This window comes from Xiphias gladius, chromosome 19 (assembly GCF_016859285.1).
Source record: "Xiphias gladius isolate SHS-SW01 ecotype Sanya breed wild chromosome 19, ASM1685928v1, whole genome shotgun sequence".
NCBI classification, from domain to species: domain Eukaryota; kingdom Metazoa; phylum Chordata; class Actinopteri; order Istiophoriformes; family Xiphiidae; genus Xiphias; species Xiphias gladius.
In genome coordinates, this window is record NC_053418.1 from 30,018,372 (window position 1) to 30,042,328 (window position 23,957).

Here is a 23,957-nt window from a genome sequence, read left to right on the forward strand (position 1 = left end):
TTTATAAGTGAAAAGTTAAAAAAGCTCCACCGGTTTCAATATTAAAATGCTACTTACATGTTAAAGCATCATTACAAATAATGTTTTGTAATGATGTATTACATATACTTTAATACGACACACTGAAAAGTACCATTCTGCATTATCAAAACATTTACTTTTGATATTTTAAATTGAGTAAATTGTGTTGACTTGTACTCCAGATATTGAGATAATTAAAACATGATCAGAAATTGTTATTTATCAAAAAAATCAGACTTTTAATTCTAGATTTCCAAAAGATGAGCATAAAACTCGAGCTACTACCACCCTTGCTGCTTCTGTTATGAATCCACAAGAGGGCACAAACCCATAATATGGTATTATTTTCTGAACTTGCCACATATCGTAACACTTGTGAAACGCCACTGCTACTAATACAATCCATCAAACCACCAATGCAAAAATCATCACAAACTCTTCAAACTGTCCACACCTCGTCTCTGTCACGCTGGTCAGTCTGCTTCGTCTGCTTGGCTTGTTCCTCCTCAAGTTTTTCAACTTGATACATCCAAAAGTTTTCCATGGCTTTCAGTAAATGCACAAACCCAGCTCAACCTCAACAAGTGCCCCAGATGAACTAGCATTGAGAGTGGCAGTGCATGCTTAATTGCAACAGCAGTGTCTACAGACTGAGAGTCTGCTGCTTAGGTGACACTGAGGTATCGGGATTCATAATGGAGTTAACAGGCTGGGTCTGTCTGTTGCCCTGGATTTACTCTGGTCACACTTGTGACACCATGTCATCTTTAGTCATCAAATCAATATACTGTATGTTGTGGACACATTAATCTAAATATGAAGTTTAAAGCAGAAGTGTTATTAAAATCCCCCAAGCTGCAGGTATGTTCTGATCACTGATGTCAACAGGAAAACAACCCCTGTCATTTTGTTATTGGATCCTCACTGAATTATTTAACCTGTCTTGCCCTTTACCCTTTTCTGTCTCACCCTTACTGAATAAATCATTGGGAGGAGGGAGGACAACACAGGGGGAGAAGGAGAGAAACACCACATCACTTGGATTTCTCATTAGGCCAATAACAATGTTTGGATTAATAACCATGACCGATACAGCTACATAAAAAAATCAAATAATGTGTCACAGCATACTATCCAAAAACAGGGCAGTTCTACATAGTGCAGTACAGACTATAAACAGCAAGCCTGGCTCTATCCAGGTTCAAAAATACATATATCAACACCTCAATAATGAACATTGTAGGGCATTTTGTAGGTGCAACAACTTTTGGCTTTTTTTTTTTTTTTATCAGAAATAATAATTACATCAAGTAATAGGATTAAATTTACATTAAATCCACCTCAGAGCAACACCCTTAAAAGGGAAAGGCCAATTCACTGATTCAGTCTCAAAATGTACTAACAATCTAACTATCAGTTTAGAACTCTGATAAATAATTAACTTAACTACAACCAAAATTACCATATCGATAGCTAGTAAACGTTGAAGGGTTTAGAGTTCTGCAGAGTAGGAGTTGGCAATATTCACTCTCATGCAACATTAAACAGACCAGCAGGTATATTCCAAAGCATTTATTTAAGAAATAATGAAAGTAAAAACATACAATATATGATCTAATGAATGGTACTATCTACAAGTGTGTGTGTGTGTGTGTGTGTGTGTGTGTGTGTGTGTGTGTGTGTGTGTGTGTGTGTGTGTGTGTGTGTGTATGAAAACAAAAACAAAATCGTTGACTCAAAATGGCGGCTGGGAACACCTAACATGTGTGGCTATGCGGCTTTGGTGTCACTGAAGTCACCAGTCGCTCCTTTTTTCTCCTTAAAGAGTTAGCTGCTCGACGCAAACTCAGCTTCATAGTTCCTGTTGCTTGCAAAATCAGATGGCAGACTTTGTGCCGTAGCCACTGGTGCAAGATTAAACTTTTCACTATTGGTTAATCTGAGGCCGGCCGCTGTCGCCAAGTGCTTGCTCATGAGAGAATGTTGGGTCTCTGTAAATATAACTATAGAGAGTACGGTCTAGACCTGCTCTATATGAAAAGTGACCTGAGATAACCTCTGTTATGATTTGGCGCTTTATAAATAAAATTGAATTGAATTGAATTGAGAGTGGGGCACACTATATGTCTATTTTGCCTGTGTGGTGAATAAGGTGTTATCCATTAGTATTGATAATGGAATAATGGCACACTCTGTTTGGTCACTGTATGTGAAGTGCTGTATTCCCAAAAAAAGGGTAATGCACTATATTACAAACTAACTTAATTCATTAACTTGTCAATTTTTTTTTTTTAAAGTTTTTCAGCATTGGAAAACACCACCAACACTTTCTGGCCTCTCTCTGTTATCAGTAAAACTGTAGAGCCAGCTGCACAATACAGGTGCTGTCACTGATTAGTATTTATTTTATGATGTCAGTTGTAGGGGTCAATCGATTATCATCTTCGCCAATTATCAAATCGGATTTGCAGCATTTTTATGATTATCGGAATAATTATTTTTAAAAATCTGATTGTTGATAAATTATATTCAAAATGCGCTACTTTGCCTCTCATACAGCTGCCTCTCTGTCTGTAGTCCCCACTCTGTGGTCTTAAACCATGTCCTGCCAGCAGCACTATCTGATTGGCTACATGTCACAAGTAATAGCCTGTCAACACTAAAGGTTACTGTGACACAGACGGACACAGAGGAACGCATTTGCAAAGTGGAGCAGCTTTGGTGCTGTTATTCAGAGGCATGGTAGCAGATATTGCAGAAGTTGCAATAAACATCACAATATTATGATTTATTTCTATGATGATGAGCATGCCCAGTTTCCCAGTTACACTGAAAATGCCCGAATAATGCACTTTGTTGCAGTGATATACAGTTAACTATAACAAGATAATAGAGTTTATTTATCTACCAATAGCTATATCTTTAGGTTACACTGGTGCCAGTGTAACTGGAGCTTATTTTAGTTGCCATATTGCAAACATAACATTAGCCAATGGTCATAATAATCTAAACTAATGTTGAGTCTTGCAGAGCTAACTTGAATGTGATAGCAAACATCAGCAAGTTCATTTGTTGATCCATTATTTAGTCAGCTGACTAGCAAAAAAAATGTATAGGCTATAGAGTTATTTTTTGCAGATCACTTACCAGGGCCTGTTATACTCAAACCACGACTACTAGTAAAATTACTGAAGTGTGTCTTGAAGCTGTTTCTGACTCTGTTTCTTGTAGAGAGGTGCAAGATATTGTTGTTAAAGACTTTATATGTATTGGAACTGCATCTAAGACTGCACCGATGGTGTATAGTTGTAGTTGTAGTTGAGTTGATTAATCACTTCTATTGCTATTGTACATATTAAGCTATAGTAATCATTAGTAATTAAGAGGCCTTGTTTTGAATGACAGGTTCCCTACTATCACATGTTCATATATAACATCTAAATAACTGAAACCAACTAAAGGCTTTCCAAAGTTGTTTTGCTGTAATAAATGAAGCATGATTGTATGTTAAGCATATGTCAGCCTGCAGCCCCACTTTTAAATCTCTCTCTCTTTCTCTAAACCTTCAATGCAGATGGATGCACTAAAAAAAGGTCTAAAAGTGCAGGATGGGAGTATTATACTCAACCAACACTCCGGAAGGCAGTCTACTATAAATATACACCTATTTTGTTTATTTATTCATTTATTTATTAAACTTTTCAGTTAACTTAAAAAAAAAACTGCTTGGAGCCCGCTGCACTTTTTGTTTTAAGATAATGTAATAAAGTTCTCTTTTAATTAAACATATGCTTAAAGGCATTTCAACAAAGTTTTGTGTTGGAGTTTGCGTTACTTTAAATTTTGACACCAAGATTTTAATTGTACTGCAAATGTATATCGATTCCAAATATTGGTTATTGGTCTCCTTGGCCTGGCCTAAACCAAGGACAGCAGCCCCAAATAGTAAACAGACAACCACTGTGACACCACTAGAGGTAAGGGAGAAAAAAAAGACCTGACCCTTTAAAGTCAGCAAAGTAAATAAACACATTAATATATAAAAAAAATAGTAATAGCACTTTTCTGATCTTATTGACCACTCAAAGCGCTTTACACTACTGCCACATTCACCCATTCACACAGCACTCTTTTCTATATAAACAGCACTTTTCTATAAACACACATGCACACATACACTTTCAAACACCGATGATTCATTGGAGGCAATTTGGGGTTAAGTATCTTGCTCAAGGAAGCTTCGACATGTGAACTGGACAAGCCGGGGATCGAACCACTGCCCTTCTGGTTAGTGGATGATCTACTCTACCTCCTGAGCCATAGCCGCCCCTGAAACAACAACTGACTAACACAATAGCCATGTATCCAATACAGCTTGATCAATAATAGACAGAACTGCTGTACTTACATTACCCCCAAGTGATGGCTGAAGGTCACACTCAGCAGTGGGACTCAATTCCTGCCGCATTACCCAAATCGGCTCCTTGGGCTCATCAGGTGTATAAGGAGATCTCACCGTTCTGATCTTCACCTCCTCTATGGCCTCCCTAATGTCCTTGATGGCGAGAGATATGGCATCCCTCTTATCCTGACTGTTCCTAACTGCTACAGACTCCTCTGATGGACTCACACCCTGTTTTCTGGCTGGCTTTCCTTGGTTGGCAGCTTTGTGGTGTTTATCAGAGTTGGTCTGGTACTCAGGTTGGGGTTTTTTTTCTTCCTGTAGTAGTTCATTTGCTTCATCTACGGTGTCTTCTGCAATAAAATGAAAACTCTGAGAGCTTAGGCTTTCTTTGACCTCAGCCACAATGCTGTCAATGTCCTCCTCCTGCTCACAGCTGTCGGCACGTGGGTATGGGGCAAACTCAGCCTCCTTCTCTGGGCTGTCTGACTCACCATCTGAGCGTTCATCATAGTGACGCAGACGGGAGCCCACTGCCTCCTGGTCATGGTAGTTGCCACATCCCACCCCGCTCTCCAACACACAAAAGCCTGCCCTCCTCTGTTGGAGAGACTCCGTGTCCCCAGCCCTGTCTGGAGCCAATGAAACTGATGTGGGAACATCACAGATTTCCTCATAAACATGCTCAGACAGTGAGTAAATGTCATATGGCTCAGAATAGGCTTCATCTGCAAGTCTAGTATCTAAACTCTCCAAGCTCTGACCGATCAAGATGTCGCCCCTTCCTCCAGAGTGGCTGAAGGGCTGGGTGTAGACGTGGTTGGAGTAGCCAGCATTCAGAATCTCCTCTGCTTCATCCTGTGTCTGCGGCTTTTGGATATTAGGCAGGGGTTCACGTGGCAGGGGTGGAGGCTGAGGAGGATAGTTAGGATGTGGATGGAGATGCTGCTGTTCAGCCTCGGCACTCTCAGTGTACCCCTCCGCCTCGGGCTGTAGCTGGACTCCATAGTTCCCCACCTCGTCCTCCACCTCTGGCTGCCCATCAGGCTCCAGAGACATCATGAACAGGCCTTCATCCCCCTCGGCTCGGTCATTATGGGTGTGAAAACCGCTCTCAGTGCTCCCTGAGCGGGCCAGCACTGAATCGTCCCTCTCTCTTTCATCTTCCTGTGTCATCTCTGTGTGGTGCTGCTTCTCCTGTTGTTGTGCTTTCTCTGCTTCTCTCTGCTGTCTCTGTCTGTGCCTCTGCTGCTGGGCTCTAATCCGGGCCTCGCTGTCCCCCTGTCTGCGATAACGTGTTACTGCAGGTCGAGGGATGGGTTGAGGCTGCTGGGGCTGTGGAGACTGAGCTCTGTATTGCAGCTCTGTGTCTTGCTCCCCCTTTGGCTGATGCTGTTGTGGCTCCCTGGCTCTGCTGCCAGCAGTTCCTCCAGCCGGCGCCTCACAGCGTCTGTACCGCTTTTCCTGGTTGTTGTGGTTACGGGACTGGCTGTTGTGGCTGTTGTGGTTGTTGTGACGATGGCGAGGAGGGACATCAGTTTCCTCCATCACCTCTTGGCCGAGCGCCATCTCCTGAGGGTTCATGGCTGTCTGGTTCTGGTTGGTTCAATGGTCTCAGAGAATGGTTTTAGGAGGTCATCATCAGCACCTCTATGAGGTCAGCGCAAAGGCTGGCAGGAAGAGACAGAATTTGAAAGGCAGAAAGGGAGAAAATTTGAGTAAACAGAAAGGAACGAATATGAGAGATTTTTGGAAAAAAATAAATTTTAAATTAATATGTGTGGAAATAGTATTAATTGATTGTGCAACTGACATGCATACAATCACACACATATAACCACAATAACTGGCGCATGATTTTGTTCATGTTTAAAATATCAGAAACAACATATGGAAAACAAACAAAAAGTAAAGATGTATATATCCTTGGGCAACAAAGATGGCTGAGGTTGTAAAAGACATTTTTTTAGTGTGAGGCAGTGATTAATATCTTTTGATAATGTATTCAACTAGGGCTCATAGGTGAGCATCCAGTACCTGAGACCTTTGGTTAGATTCATAGTAGTGCTACTTTTGGAATCACCAATTCAATTCCCTTTGTAGTGTACAGTCTTTTCCAACTGGATTAAAATGGGGATAGTAATCTGCAAAAATAAACTAAAACGTATTAAACTGCAACACATCTGACTATGGTCATGTCATTACGGTCACATCTGTCCAAATATAAGATCTGCATATGCTTCCCTTCTTACCAGTCTATGACCGCTCATCACTCAACACTGGGCCAGTGATGTATTCTGTAGTTAATTGCAGGCTCAGTCAAAGGCAACATCAACATATTTACTGAAGCACAATTTCCTTCAGTCGTGTGTCATTAAAATCTGCTAACCATTTAAGACACCAGAGTTGATTCAGTTTTCAGTATAATAATCTCGTAAAAAAAAAGGATTTTTTACTTTCTCTCATTGTTCTCATACACCAATATCTGTTCAAAATGAAACCCCACTGAATTACATTTTTAGGTGGAAGGAGGCAGGCAGGAAACATGTTTTCACAGATTGTGCCCCCACAAGGCTCCTAGAGACTGCAATGTTTATTATACTCCACAAAATAAATGTGCTGAAAGGAATTAACCAGTGTTGTTACAGTCAACCTGACAAAGTTATGAAACAACAAGACCATGTCAAAACCTAGTATATGGATGGACCACCCTTTAACTATTTGCTTCTCTCCTACTGTCTGTGCTCACATATACACTAATTTAATACAGCCAAATTCCCAATAAAGCTGTTCTCACTTGCATGTTTTTCTGTGTCTGTCGTCAGACAATGGAAAAAAGTATGAAATAGTTGAAACATGGCCCATTAAAACTGCATGTTAACCAGCATTCATTTCTTAGCCATTTCCAAGCTGTTGCTCTGAACTGCTAAATCACCGTACACACAAGTTAAAGACAATGGCTGAGCTGTAAAATTATCATTCAGAGAGAAAGTTTGAAGTATTCAGGTCTGTGTGAGCTGCCATGCAGTCAATTGAATGACACGCACAGAGAGGTGTGCCTGCGGAAGGAAAGCCCGACCACACACTTGTGGGGCAATGTTGGGGACTCTCTTCTACAGAAAGTAGCTAAAGTTTGTCCAATAAGTTGCTAGACTTATTAGGTTCTTTTGTAAAGAAAACTCGCTAGAGGGGTGTGAAAAGTCGGTAAGTCTAATGACAAAGGCACTAAGTTACCAACACTGCCTGTAAACAACCACCTGATGGTGCAATAGAAATTGTTTGTGCAAATTCATTTTGAAAGAGCAATGGCCAATGGGAAATCTCCAACACTCGGCCAGCCAACCAACGGTGTATCAGCATCAGCTGACCAATGGTGTAACTTTATCACGCAGTCAGTCAGTCAGCCAGTCATGGGGCTGGCCCCACTGTTGTGGTCCAGCCAAAAAACACAAACGAAAACAAATAACTAAACCAAAATGATAGAAGCCGACCATTTCTACTCACTGTTGATGCTAATTTACACTAAATACCAAGTGCCAGGATCACTAGCTGGAAATGCACATTGTAGATTAAATGTAACATCCAAGAATCTCGGGGCTGGAAAATGCAAAGGCACATGTTCTTTATGTATCTAGTAAAACGCACAAAAAATATATTGCTACATCTTAATTTACATCTTAATAGCTTTTCCCATTGGCTAAAATGCTAAATCACAGCCTGTGAATTTAGCTGACATGTTGTGTTTAGGTGGAGTGAAAATGATACAGAATGAACAATTTGCTTTTCTTTTTACTTTCTTTTTTTATCTTATAACCATGGGTAATAAGTTTAGAGAGCTGTATATGATTCCAATTACTTTTCATTTAAGGTCACTGAAAAAAATACTCAGATCCAGACCATGGTGCTTAGTGCAAAACTGCAAAGAACCAGATCATTTAGGTGATGCCCTTTCAGGCCAAGGACACACAAAGACAATGGTTTATTATCATTACAGTACTCAGAAATAGGTAGTCTGGCATTTTCCAGGCCATATTCATAATTATTACACATCTGTTTTTCCACTTACTGACTTTGGTGGTCAGTGCTTAGTTTAAAGTAATATGACTGTAAAAAATGCATTTATTGATTTTTTTTTTTTTTTGGGTGCAATGTAAGAAGCTGTAAAAGCCAATATTCCAAGTCCAGTATTCTCTGTTTTTGGTTTCCACCAAGTCCTGCGGGAAATATCTGGCTCTTTAGCAGCTAAGTGGCACACTGTGTTCACTAGCTAGTTTGTTGGAACTTGTGTTACACATTTTGTACCATTCCTCCTCTGAGAGTGCTATATTTAGATTGTTTTCCATTTGTTTTTTTAATTACAGCACTTCTTGTAGTTTGTTAGAAGGCTGAACTGACCCGAGGTCTACCCAGGTTATTATGTATCCACAATAACCATTTATATCTACTGTACATGGAGGTCAGTAGTTTTTGACCACTAGTAGTACAGTGAAGCAATATTTTTATGAGTATGTCTCTGTTTTTTTTGTTCTCGGGTGCACACACAAGGACACATACACATGCATCAATATGAAGGTGACGCAATACAAATCCCAGCCAATTATTTCATAGTATTTAATTGGTTAAGAGGTGGTGGTAACATGGCAACAAAAGCAAGGAAGAACACAAGTGCTAGCATGTAAACAGGGTTCCAAACAATGCAGGTTTTAAGCTTTTAATAAAAGTAGGCTTTAGAAATGGTTTACGAGGAAGGAAAGGCCCTCTTCAAGGATACACATAATGCCTACATACCAATTCCCCTAATTTTATCTGTGTGTCCCTCACCTATCTCTTTCCCTTGCCTCTTAGTCCCTCCCACTAAAGATGTGGGGACGAGATACAAGAAAAGGATGTAAGGAAAGAGGAAAGGAGGAAACAGGTTTTTAGAGAAATCAGAAGTTCTTTCCTCTGAACTGTCATCTGAAAAGACGTCAATTCCCGATGATGACAGTACAGCTGGATCAGCTGCCAGTCGGCTTCAACAGCACCTTAGTGTATTTGCACTTATATGTAAGGTCCAAATGATAATACATATGCACAGTTACCTCTTCCAGCATAGCAGTGTTTTCTTTTAGTCTTTCTGTATGTTTCCCCTTAAGATAAACTGTGTGAACTTTTTAAACATCTGCACATTTATTAAAACCTGCTTCTTTCATGTATACTGTGTACAGATCAGTCAGACCACAGAGTATACATGTACTTCACTGCTCAAACACTAAACAGACACAAGGAACATGTAGACAACATGTACACAACGTGCAAATAACGTGTTGTTAAGTTACATCCTTACTAATCCATTCTTTTAGTTATATAAACTTTTTTCTAGTCAGTACACACCGACTGTTCCATATTATGCATGAACGTGGAGAAATAGTATGTTTGAAAACAATCATCCAAGCTTCAAGAGCTTGTTTGTGACAATTGGCAGGCTTGAAGGGCAAGAATATTGAGTGACTGACTATCATTATTTTACCATTTCATCAGGATTAAGAGTATCGTCTAGTATGCCCCCTGCTGGTCATGTCCCTAAATTGAATTAAAAGGATAAAAAAAGTTGTTTTCCAAAGCCAGATATTCATTACAATGGTCTGCATCCTAAACCAGCATTGAAGTATTAACCTACCACTGCTGTAGTTTTTTCCCGACACAATTGTTAATATTTTTAATGGTAAAAAATTAAGGTTTGATGAATGGTTTGATGAATCCACTAGTCTGTTTGTTTACCAAAATAAGGGCAGTAGCTGAGTAAAAGGAGGCAACTTTATCTTAATGAAAATAATTTGTCATAAAACTGCAATCCAAATATTTAACTTTTTAAGGCTAAACAAAAAAGGAAGAAAAGGACAAATTTAGAATTCAGATTTAGGAGATTCTTAGCATCTTAAATAGTGGCAGGCAACCTCTAGGCTTACAGCTTCCCATTGGCTGTTGAGCAGTCAATGGGAACTTAGGACTGTCACTCACTCAAACTGTGCAAATGGTCAAATAGCTCAGAATTATGTGACATTGATGTCATTGTTAACGTGCTTTAACCTGTTGTCGATGTGTTGACTATGAAAAGTCAATGCATTAACAAGGCGTAAACAGTGTTAACAAGACGTTTGTGTGTAGTTTATGTGTTGTTTACATGTTAAAAATCACATTTTTGAACTAGCTGGCTTTCAATAGTCAATCACTGGTCATCCACACTCTGCGCAACCCCCCCTCCCCAGTGCATGCCACTCAAGCTCAATAAAGTCAACGCATGACTTCAGCAGGAGCTTTGCAAACACAATGGCTGAAAATAACCGCTGGCAATGAAAAAAGTGCCCATCCCTCCTTTGCAAACAACAGCATACACAGCAGAGACAAGTAAACAGAAGAAAATGGACAACAAAAAGCTAGCTAAAAGAAAGTTAAACCAAGCCTGAGGTAAAACAACAGTGAACATTGGAACTGCTTTTCCAAGGTAGAGAGAGTAAAGGATCTGAAAGGATTTAATACTGATGCTGATTTAGCCACACATCTGACTGATGATCTGCCTGCCTAATTACACCCTGCTAGATTTCTTTGATTTGATTTTAGAAAAACATAACCACGTTGCTAAGATGGCTATGGTTAGTGTAACAGTCTGTGTAAGCCTGGTACATGTAAAATAATTATAATCCACAGCTTAATTAAGTTAGGAGGATATAATTTAAATTTATAATTTATTTATTATTTTACAACAGAAATTATGTTCTGTATGTTTTTTTGCATATATCAGGTGGGTTCTTTGACTACATCAACACTAACCCAACGTAGGATACTCATACATCTGCTTCCTGCCCTTCCTGCCCAGATGACCCACATCAATACAGAGCTGTCTGGCATGCCAGCTCCAACTACCGAGGAGCTATTGCAGACACAAGTTAGCAGGGGACAGGGTAAGACCTTATAATTGTATTACAGCATCCATAGCTGTGCATTAAGTGGTTGTATCACTTGATCAAATAATATCATTATTGTTAGCAGTTTGCATTTCAGACTGTTGTCAGTTCTGGTCAAACTATCAAAGCTAGGTGCTGCTTTCCTTATTCTTACTGAAAGTTGGAGAACGCACAATAATGTATTTAAAAACAAGCCAGGCCCCATCTGGCATGCAAAGTTTAATTAGGAATATTTCGAAAGTACTATCACTTTTCTTCCCTTAAAATGTAAACATCCATAAAGCAAACTGTCTGATCACACATCTAATTCTTTCTGCTCTTTCCTCTTCAACCCACCTACTTTGTATTATTTTACTTCTAAATAAAATATAGCCTGACAGTATTTCTAAAGTGTCAATTTTTATGTTTTGATATGCTTCTTAGACATCGCTTTTGAGAAATTGCATGTCTGGTATTGACTCAAATATCCATTGCTCCAAATAGTAATGTGATAACTTTTGAAAACACACTTCATTGTAAAATAAATAAATTACATAAATATTTATATAAAGTTATAAAAATAACTGGTTGGAAAAAAAACAAAATATATGTACAGTATATTGCACAACACTCCAACAATTTACATTTAAAAAGGGGTAACAGCAGCTATAACCTCCTAGGAATAAAACCCTTACATTGTCCATGAGGATCTTGAAATCAGTAATGGATTGACCAAACCCAGCAGCTTGGTATGACCACTCTGTGAAACTGTCTGTCTTCCCCTGCATCTGGAAGGTTAGCTATAACCCAAAAGTCATTCCAGATCCTCCTTGCCAGGCGCAAGACTCCCTCCTGCAAAATGTATGCTTCGATGTGTGGCAGTGTTGAAATGCACATCTGTGGCTGTTGGTTGCAGCATCTTCTCTATATCCAGGCAGTGACTGTAAAACATGTTATTTCTAGCTATGTGGTTTAGTTAATGTTTCGTTCTTATCGGTTTGTATACCTGCTCTCTTCAGTTGCCTGCGCATGGGGCTTTGGAGGCAGAACTGAAGCGCAGTGCAGAGGGAGGGGGAGGGACCAGGAAGTTGTACTCTTTCAAATTCTCAAGCAAAACCCAACCTCTTTTCAATCTTATCAACTGCACCTTTAAACTAGCCATTTCCAGCAACTCCCTGTCAGATCGTCTGCTTATGTTTCAGTGTGTTTCCCTATGTGCCTGTTGCCTGCGAGCCGTAACTTGTTGTCTGTACCTGCCTGCTAGCCTACCTGCTCGTCCAACCGTCTGTCCACAAGCTTGATCCTCTTCCTTTTTATCAATTAAAGTTCCTTCACTGCACCTGCCTGCCTGTGCGTCTTTGCTTGGGTCCTCCCTGCCTGTGCTGCTTCCACTAGCTCTGTAACGAGCTAAGGCTGATGGGAATGACATTAGTTTTGTGGGTATCTAGTCATAAAGTAAATTGTTAGAGAAATCAAAACTTTGACCTAATGATGGTGCTACATGAAAAGTCAGAGGACCACCACAGTAACAAACTATCCTGAGTTGTCAGGGCAATCCAACCAACAGCCGTTGAGATATTTCACTCAAAACCACAAATGTCAACTTCATGGTAGCGCTATAAGAAAAGGGTTTTCTAAATCAGTAGGATTCAGCACTTATAAACCATGAATGTCTATAACAAATTTTGTGCCAATCTGAAATATTTCTGTGAAGTCTCGTTCTGTGTCTTAAAGGCTGTGTTTTCAGTTTCTTACTATCATTATTTCCTGTTTTCTTTTGAAGTTAATCACCTGTCTTGTTGCAGATGCTTCACTTCCTGCCCCAATTTGTCTCCTGCCTCTGTGATTACCTGCTCCACCTTGTGTTGCACCTGTATCTCATTACCTCCCTCCCTTGTGTGTAGTTCTTGTCTCCCCTTCCATCCATACCAGACTGTCTTTGTCCCTAGTTTCAAGTGTTCCAGCCATACTTTCCTTGTGTAAGTTTACGCATTAACGGATTTGTTTGCCTTGTTCTTACTGATCTTCTATGTACTGAACCTTCTTGTGCAAGTAAAGTTTGGGATTTTTTTTTACTTTTTAGACCTGTCTGTATGTCGTGCATGAGTCCTTTGTCAGTTGACCTGCTGCTGGTGCTAGAGAAAAGTCAGGGGATCACCAAATTCACTTGGACTCATTAATGTCTGTACAACATTTTATTGTAAACTGACTGACCAACATTGCCATCCACAAAGCCTTGCTGCTAGCATGGCAAAAAACAGAATCCAGGTAGTAACGTGTTTCTTTCAAAACCTTCTGGCTGTTGCAAATTACAGGCATATACTTGCTGTAGACAGTCACTCCATGCCTTACATTGTATGAATGGTAGACTACTTCAGCTAATTATGTTATTAAATTATGATTATGATGGAGTCTACTCCTGTAGTGTTGATACAGTATAAAACCAATTAGACCAATATATAGGTGTTTAATGTGACAGGTTAGAATGTAGCTCTGCCTACCTCCTTTTAGGCATGCCTGTCTAACAAATAATAGCAATTTTCAGTTAAGTCAGTTGGCACTATGTGTTAATTGATGTTTTTCTGGTGTTCTGTCATTTCACATTGCGATTTGTAATGTTGTGTCTTAACAGGGATGGCAGAGCTCCATCATGTGGTGACATGTATTTAACTTGGCAGCAAACAGAGAATCTATGTTATTGTTTTCAGGACACTGTTGTTGTTTAGTAGGGAGGATGCACTATTTCAAGGCTGGATCATCATTATGCTTCCTCTCCCCCCTCTCTCACCCTCAGAGCTTTGACGGTGACAGGATTGCTGGTTGTCATGGAAACCAGCGGGTAATTGCTCTCTGTGGAAGGGTAGATGAGGAGGTGACCTCTCCAGGGGCACTAGTGTTCTCCCACCTCCACCAACATGGCTGTCACTTCTTGCCCTTTACCAACCACTATAAAAATGTTAACGGGAGAGTCAGTGTGAAAGAGGGGTTTTACCATTAGTATCTGAAATATTTTCGTGGTACATCTCCTGTTCATGTTCTCCGTCGTTGGTGCTATTAAGTCACTACTGTGATATCTTTTTATTTGTCTTTTATAGTCTGCTCAGAGTCATTGCTGTGTTTAATGCCTCCATCTTTGGAGCCTAGTTTTGTCCCCACACGGTGCACCATTTCCGACAGAACACTCTTTTTGAATGGTTTTCTTTTGCTAATGTGAGGAATATTTCTTTTCAGTGGGCAAGTAGTCTTTCTTTGCTAATGTCATTAAACCAGCACGCAAAATTCCACTATATGAAACCTCACCAACACATGATGTAAAATAAACACTTCTGATGCCACCTAATTTTTTAAAGCTGTTTTTCTTTCTCAATTCATATGTTAATATTCAGGTAAAAGATTAGCACAATATGACTGGTGATTCTCCCTGAAACAAAATTGACAGAATATGTCAGGTCTGGAGTTGTTTTGATATAAGACTACTATAGAAGAAAAAATAATTAAAATGAACAAGAAGAATACGGTATGTTGTTGATCTTTTTGTTTCCATGTAAATTCAGCTCTATTCATGATGGAGACAAAAACTTCCTGAGAACCTTATGTTCATCCCTAGGTATAGTTACAGCAGTTGAGATTGTGAGTGAGAAGAAATTGCAATATGCTGAATATAAAGAACACAACAATGCATCCATCTGCCCTGTGCTTGGGCTGTACAGCATCTCTGGCTATAGTGCAGGTTGCCAGATCCAGTTGGTGAGCACAGATATTGGTTTTCATCTCTGTACAGGTATCAAACTTGGCAGCCTTACTGTGACAGTATGACTCCAGGAGGAACACAGTCATTGTGCTGTTGTTCAGCAACAAATACTTACAGCACATAACTCAACTTAAAACTACAAACGGTTGTTTATTTCTATTTGCATATGGATGAAACAAACAAGACAATGTTCATTGGTAAGCTTTAGAGGTCAGGCTAACTGTTACCTTCTGTTTTCAGTCTTTATGCTCAGCTTGGCTAACCGACTCCAGCTCTGTATTTTACATAATGACTTGAAATTTATATCCATACTCTCACCCTGAGAAAAAAAAGCAAATAAGCATATTTCCCAAAATGAGTTCCCAGCAGTCCCTGTGGAAACTCCAGAGGATCCTCACAAAATAAAGAATGTCACAAAAGGAAATTGACTCAGAACCATAAAGAATGATTACATTGATCCAGAGTTTCTTTTTCAACTATAACAGTATATAAAAGAGAAAACTATAAGGCATTACAGCATAGAAAACAAAACAACTGCCTACTTACTTACAGGCCACGGTGACGTTACTGAATTTGTCTGATTCACAGTCAGCTGTTAAAAAACACACAGTATATACATCCAGTTAGAAATGAATCATAAATCGTTGCTAGTCAAACATTTTTCTGTATTATGGTTCATCCTTATGGATTAACAAAACTGTGCAATTCCAAATGCAGCCAAGAAACGTGGCTTCTTTTGCCTGGATTTGGAAGACAGCCTGTGCCCTCTTTGGAGTCCTCAAAATATCAAAAACCATTTGAGCCTTAGCTGATCACTTAAATGATAATAAAGAATGTGTTAGGGAAACACACTTCAACTTATGAACTTGGAGAACACATAATAAAGGCAATGGAGGGTGTAAAAAACTGAATTCAACTTAACAACCCTGAAAAAGAAGCTGAATGAACAGACAACATCAGCTGTCTATGAATACCAGACCAAATCCACTAAGCTCATGCACTGAGAAGATGTCAAAGGTCATCAACCAAAAACAACATGAGTCAGTGGACGGCTGGAGAAATATCAAGGAAGACACACACAACGATCTACTCGCTTATTTGACCACCTGTTATCATGTGACCAGTTCATGGCTAGTTGGACATACTGCGCCTGAATGTGCTGTTTAACACTCACTACTTCAACAAGGCTGAGTGCAGTGATCCTTCTCTATATTGGGCTGACATTATTTATCAAAAAGCTACAGCTGATGTTATTACTGCAGCATGACACTATGACTGTGTTGCAGAATACCCAATTCAGTCCTCCATGTGATGTGCTAACGAATGGAGGGAGAAGCAGTGAATATATGCAAGGGAAACTGTCAGCCTTGTCTCTGTGTCTCACTCCACATATAAAGACTCCACTGGATGTGATTCCAATTCATCATTTTCTTACTATGGATTGTAAGAATGTGAGTGGTAAGCTGGCAACCTCAATGTACATTTTATATTTATTTTATATATTTCTATGCTGCAATTTTATGTTACATATTGGCCAACATATACATGATACCATTGCTGCATCCCCAAAATGAAGGCCCAGGAACACATCCATCATGTCCATCTTCGTCTTTGCAACTTTTAATAACATATGGCCACAGTTTAATACAAGCATTCTATTTTTCGGCAGCATAAAAAAAAAAAAAAAACCCTGCACCCTCTGCACTTCCAGAAAGGGATAGTGCAAGCACCTCCCCTATTATCCTCCCCGTTTTTCATCTCCACAGCAAATGTATATTCAGGTTAATATTTTAAACCTTTTTACAACCACTATACAAAGCCTATACAAGCCATTTATGGAAAATAAAATGAACTTAACTGGGCACATGGATAAAAGAAGAAATGTAATGTGTTTTCAGAGCAATATGCCATTATATATGGCACTTCAAGAAGATTTAATCTACATCCACCAAGGATCCTATACCTTAAATGTTCAAAAGTTCTGTTGTATATATATATTGTTGTATATCACTTCAAGTCTCCTGTTTTTAATACTGAATATTATATAGGCAAAACTGAGCGCTGCCTGATTTCCAGATCAAGTGAACATTCAAAAAGACCTGGAAGTGCCTTTTATGAACATCTGATGTCATGCAAGGAATTTAAACATCTAACTGATGTTGTAAATGTCCCGATAGGTTGGACTTGCAACTTGGAGGTAACTCCTTAGGAGGTCAATCACCCATGGACAATAACACTGAAATAATTGATAGAAGGAAACGCTCAGACATACAGTGCATTCAGAAAGTATTCAAACCTCTTCCCTTTTCATGTTTTGCTAAAATTGTTTAAATTAATTTTTCCTTCTGTTCAATCTTTGCTCAATACCCCATAATGACAAAGCAAAAACAGAATTTAATTTTTTCTGCAAATACATTAAAAAAGAAAGACTGAAATATCACAGTAACATAAGTATTCAGACCCTTTACTCATTACTTAATAGAGCACCTTTGGCAGCCATTACAGAGTCTTCTTGGGTATGATGTGACAAGCTTTGCACACATGGATTTGGGGATTTTCAGCCATTCTTCTCTGCAGATCATCTCAAGCTCTGTCAGGTTGGATGGGGAATGTCTGTGGACAGCCATTTTCAGATATATCCGGAGATGTTTGATTGGGCTCAAGTCAGAACTCTGGGCTTTCACTGAGGAAAGGCGTCTGGCCACTCTGCCATAAAGCCCAAGACTGGTGGAGTGTTGCAGGGATGGTTGTCCTTCTGGAAGTTGCTCCCATCTCTAAACAGGATCTCTGGAGCTCAGCCAGAGTTACCATCCAGTTATTGGTCACCTCTCTTACCAAGGCCCTTTTTTCCAACGATTGCTCAGTTAGGCCGGTTGGCCAGCTCTAGAAAGAGTCCTGGTTGTCCCAAACTTCCACTGTGGAGACCACTGTGCTCTTGGGAATCTTCAATGCAGCAGAAATTTTTTTGTTGCCTTCCCAAGATCTGTGCCTTAACACAATCCTTGTCTCTGAGCTCGGCAGTTCCTAAGATCTCTTGGTAAGGTTTTATCTTTGATATGCATTATCAGCTATGAGACCTTATATAGACAGGTTTGTGCCTTTCCAAATCATGTCCTAACAATTGAATTTGCTACAGGCGGACTCCAATTCAGGGTGTAGGAACAAATTTTTTGTCATACCTGCTTTTAATTTCAGTGTGCACTTACAGACTAGTGTGCATTTTACGCAAATTGGTCGAAAGAAATGTATTCTGATTTAATAAAAATCTCTTGCCCTTGCCTTTGGCAAGAAGTGATAGAAATTATATTTGAATTATGCAGAAAACACAGTTGAGTTGTTAGGATGCTTCTTTATAGTGGCTGAGGTTCAAAGTTAAAGAACACTTATAGCCAGGCTTAAAATCATGCTTGTGCTGTCATCTAATGGTTGCTGCTTGCTGTTGTGTTACAGTGGAGTGTGGTAACATTTACAGACGACATCAACCGGCCCAACTGTGATGAGTGTGGTCAGAAGTGCCACAAAATTAAACCTCTCTGTGAGGTCAGAGCAGCAATGATTTTCCTCTATACAGGATTTAGTGAAGAGTAAAGGCCAGTTCATGGTTTCCACTTGCCCAAGGACGGATGCAGACTGCCAACACTAATCACTATTCTATTCTTACTACAATTGGGGATATGCGTATGTGGACACGTTCAGCACATGTGCACTAGAAAACATGATGGATACCTCCTGACAGTGAGAAGAAGTGCTCCTCTGTTTGTCATATTTGGCTGAACATGAAAAAGTCCAAAAAGAAAACAGTGTGCGAGGAAATAAACAGTACACACACAAAATACATGAAACAAATGTCTAGTTCACTTGTCATGTACTCAAATTTTGGGCTGCACGCTGATGTTCGTTCAGGGTCCACGTGAGCCCTTCTGGACTTGGGCAAATGATGAAATTTACAACATACGGACCCACACAGACCCAGGTGGACATGCAGACATACCTCGAATTAACCTTTACTTTTATCTGCATAACGTAATGCTAGGCAATCAATTTTTAGTATTTAGCAATAACACATCTTACTGGAAAAAACCCACTTGTCCGCATCTTGATAGCCATTTGTAGCAAAGACATGGGAAGCCTGCATGAATCTCATAGGACGAACATGCAGGAATAACCACCAATAACCAAGCCTGAGTGTGATAGGCAAGCGAGCATGCTTCCATACCATTTTGTTTGCTACCTTCTCTACTGTAGATTAATGAGAAGAAGTAAGTAAGAATAGACAAGTTTCTAAGCAACATCATCAGTGAGATGTTGGTACGCAGGTGGTAGAAAACAAATGGGTATGGGTGAGAGTTTATGAGTTTTTTAGTGTCTATGGAGTGTCTGGTATATTTGGAGAAATCAACATGCTTATGTTATGAATATAATAACCATGCCTCAAAAATATTGTCAAACAGCAGGAATTTCATGATAACATCAATTTTCTGTTTTTTTTATACTAAGATTACTTGTGTATATATATATATATACATACATACATACATATATACATACATATACATACATACATACATACATACATATATACATATACATACATACATATACATATACATACATACATACATACACACACATACACATATACATACATATACATACATACACACATACATACATACATACATACATACATACATACACATACATATACATACATACATATATACATATATATACACATACATACATACATACATACATACATACACACACAAATATATATATACACACACACACATATATATACATATAAACACACACATATACATACAGTTGTCAAAAGCACAAGTCCAAACCATTGCGCCAAAACTGAACAATGCTAATTAGAGGGTTAGCAAAAAATAGCATAAACTCCTGTGCATGATGAGCCTTGATCAGTATATATTTGAAAATGAGCGCCAGACTCCCACTTAAGGATGGGTGCTGGGGGAGGTCGGCCACTCACCTCTGATTAGAGGTGGGGGGAGGTCGGCCACCCACCTCTGATTAGAGGGTGTTTACATTGTTTTTTAAATATACATTTCATGATGTAAATTAGTGTATTGTCAACTATTTTCATTTTTAATCGTAGTCTTAGTCCTGTGATAAAAAGTCCATGTAAGTTTTAGTCATATTTAGTCAACCTAAACCTTTCTATTTTTTGTCACTAAAACTTTGGACATTGTAGTCTGGTCTTAGTCAAAGAAAAAGATAAAGATTTGAGTCTAGTTTTAGTCACGACCAAGAATGGGCATTTTAGTCAAACCTCAGCAAACTGCTTTCAAATAAGCTTTCATCCAACTGATTTTAACAGCTAAGTCTGGAAAGATCCAGTGCAATCTAACTGAAAAGTAGACTACATTTAGCTGTAACATGGATTGTATGTTTACACCAAGACAAAAAAACATGTTTTAAGCAAAAGGTTGGTCAGCATAGCTGACTGGGCTACTGACTAAATCCCCATTTGCAAGCAATGTAGCAATGTTCCATTTTTTAAAGATGCTAATAGGTAATGTTACACGACTGCCTTTAGTATTTGGCTTAATATGGCTTTAAAAGTAAAAGTTTCTGTCTGTCGCGCCTTAAAATGTCTCTTCAGGTTTGTGGTTTTCTTCCCAGTGATTTTGTAGCCACAGGGCTTTTCTCCTGACAATAAAGTTACTAAAGACTCCCTTTTTCTCTCAGCGACATTATATTTGAAGTGGGTCCAAATGTCAGTCTGTTTGGTTGCCATCATCTTAGTTTCCCCTCACTATATGTTATCCGATCTAAATAGCTAGGTCCAGTCTAGCACTTTGGCAGCTAGTTCATGGGTGAGCTGGTGCGCTGCTGGTGTACACAATCACCAGAAAGATGATTTGAATGCACATGAAGCAAAATGAGCAGCACAGCCATTCAAAGAAGGACATTTAGATTATGTTATTGTTTGGAAAAAAAAAAAACGCTATATGTAATTTGGTCTAGAGAGATTTTGGTAAAGTTTTTATTTTTTAAACTAGATTTTAGTGTGGTCTCTTTTCATCAACAATATTGCCTATTGATATAGTCACAGTTTTTATGACGGCTTGTTATTGTCTTGTCTTAGTCACTGATAACACCGATATAAATACGTCCCAAACAGTTTACTCAATGTCAGCAATGGTGTTGCAGGGTTCATTTCAACAGATAAAATGTCGATTTTCATAACTTCAGTAAGAAATGTCAATATCAGCACCAGTATTGATGTACTTTTCATCAAAGTACAGTCAGTACCTCTAATCGACTAAATAACCAGACGGTAATGTCTGGTTTTAGCTAATCCAACAAAATTAAATAATTGATAATTAAATACCTGACAAATAAAAATACTTAAACAAAAATAAAAATCTGATATTGCCATTACTGATCATTCATGTGCAACATTGCAACACTGTCCACACTAGTCACAGTAGTAGTCAGCAAACTCAGATTAATTAAAGGTATAGTTAACATGGTAGAAGTGGTGGCAAAATGTCAAAATTGATGGTTTACAAATGTATAATCTGTATAAAATGTTGGGTTGTTTATAAACTGTTGTTGTAGCGATATGTTCCCAGATCGCAACAATTACTTTGGGAAGTAATAATTAAGCTGTAATAAATCAGAATGATCCTTAAATTCCCTTTACTAACTTGAATGGCAGTAGGAATCTGTAGAGTCTATGCACCAGGGAAACAGTGAGACAATGTTGACTAGTCACCTCTCTCTCACAATGCTGACAGAGATAGACACACACACTCCCAGTCAAACCACTGTCTTGAAAACAACAAGCCAGGAGAACAGAGAGAATCCGACACAGCAAGGACCTAGTCTCAAACCAACAACCTTTGGACTCACAGGCCACAGTGCCAACCTCTTAGCTACAACACCAGTATGAGTAGAGCAGTATTATATATCCTTAACATTTTTTATTTGAATAGATCACCCAAAATCCACAGGGTGCATGAAAAACTAGACAATCCCTAGAATACTTCCATAATATTAATATTTAGATCTTTATGGTGTGTCTGTAGTTCTCCATAGTCAATCCAGAGTAAAAACAAATTAAAGACATCTTCTTACAGTATACAGTATACACATTCTTACAGTCTGCAGTGTTTTCTCCTAAGAAAGAAAATTTATGCTGGTGCAGCTCACTCAGATCTCATTCTGATCTATTTTTAATGCTTGGTGATTTCAATATTCACACGGATAGAGCCTTTGATCCTCTAAGTCTTTCTGGCACCCCTTGATGCATTTGGTTTCACCCAGTTTGCAGGTGAATCTACTCTGTCACAGTCTGTCCCTCTCTTCCCTTGGCCCCAGCCTCCAGCCTCAGCTCACTGGTCCCAAGATATGTTTCTCCCCTCACCTCTCCAGACCCACCTCCCGTCTGTTATGTCAGATCACTTTATCAAATTTGAAGCGTTACTAGCCTGCATGTGTAATGTTTGTGCTGATGTATTTACCACTTGCCACTTTAGTCCTCCAATCACCAAGCATGCTCCGTCCACCGCTTGAGCAGCATTTTTCCTCTTTTTAACCAGTAACGATAAATCTTAGATATCTTTTTGACACTGTAGCCAAACTTACTCAAAAGCAGCGACCTCGTAGCTGCTTCCCCTTTAAATTTCATGAGTTTACATTTTTTTTCTGCAGAGGAATTGAGATTAACTACAAAATTAATTCTCATCTCCAGCTACTTCTGCAGAATTTGTAGAGCAATATTCATGTGTTGAATCCCAAAGTCTTTTTTTTTTATCTCTTGAAACATTGTCTAAACTGGTGTTGGCTTCTGTTGCTGTGGTTAAACCTCTAGTTAAGAAACCACACGTTGATCTCTCTAATAATAATAATAAAGACCAGTCTATAACCTTACATACTTTTCACAATGACTGGAAAGAGTTGTTTCAGCAGCTTTCAATCCACCTAACTAACTAATCTTTTTCAAAAAAGATTACTTTCAGGGTCTTACTTACTGTGCTTATTGTGGATTCAGATGCCACCTCTGTGCTTCATACTTGATTTTGAGTGTGGCTTTTGATAACATAGATCACTGTATACTCGTAGACTGACTGGAAAACTAATTTGGTGTCTTTGGCCTAGTTGTCATGTGTTTAAAGTCTTAATTATCTGAAAGAACCCACAGTGCTTCCTATAATAATAATAATACTACATCCCTGTTTTCTGATGTGAAATTTGGAGTAACCCAGGCCTCTGTTCTTGGCCCCCTGCTTTTCTCGCTTCACATTTCATCTCTTGGCAAAATTATACAGTTGTGGAATTAATTTCCACTGCTGCCTATAAAGGCGGATGACTGTTCTCAAATTATTAAAGTAGTGGCCTGCATGCCTGTCTGTTGTGAAAAGCTATGTCACATAATTTCCTGTTCCTGAATTCAGATAAGATTGAGATGTTGGTCACTGGCATGGGTGGACATAGACACCACTTTGATCAAGTAACAGTAACCCTCGACAACTGTGACAGCCAAGAATCAGTCTTTTCTGTCCATGTCAGATAGCGAGACCCTAATTCATGCGTTTTATGTCATCCAGACTTATAGTAATGTTTTGTTTTTTCAGGCCTGCCACATGCTAGTACTAAAAGTTTCCAAATAGATGCTGCAGCCAGAATTTTAACTAAATCCAGAAAATCTGACCACATTGCACAAATTTTAGCTTCCCGTCATTGGCTCCTTATCCATGTCAGATCAGACTTTAAGGTGCTTCTAATGACAATCTTAAAAGTTAATGTCCCTTTTTATGCCTGTCTGATCTCCTTAAACCTTATATTCCATCCTGTGCTCTCCTCTCTCAGAATACACGGC

The 23,957-nt window shown here is 39.0% G+C and overlaps 1 protein-coding gene and 1 long non-coding RNA gene across 2 annotated transcripts in view; one reads left to right on the forward strand and one right to left on the reverse strand.

Moving 5' to 3' along the window:
- Positions 1–23,957, reverse strand: part of apba1a (amyloid beta (A4) precursor protein-binding, family A, member 1a) — a 71,311-nt gene that overhangs the window by 40,203 nt on the left and 7,151 nt on the right. Inside the window, exon 2 of the mRNA XM_040156234.1 lies at positions 4,430–6,093. Within this exon, the coding sequence (XP_040012168.1) occupies positions 4,430–6,007 (1,578 nt within the window). The 5' untranslated portion in view covers positions 6,008–6,093. The remainder of the gene's footprint in view (positions 1–4,429; positions 6,094–23,957) is intronic.
- On the forward strand, positions 13,185–14,681 carry LOC120805732. Its single transcript, XR_005709591.1, has 3 exons — positions 13,185–13,325; positions 13,430–13,614; positions 14,141–14,681. It is a non-coding gene; the product is annotated as an uncharacterized LOC120805732 (long non-coding RNA).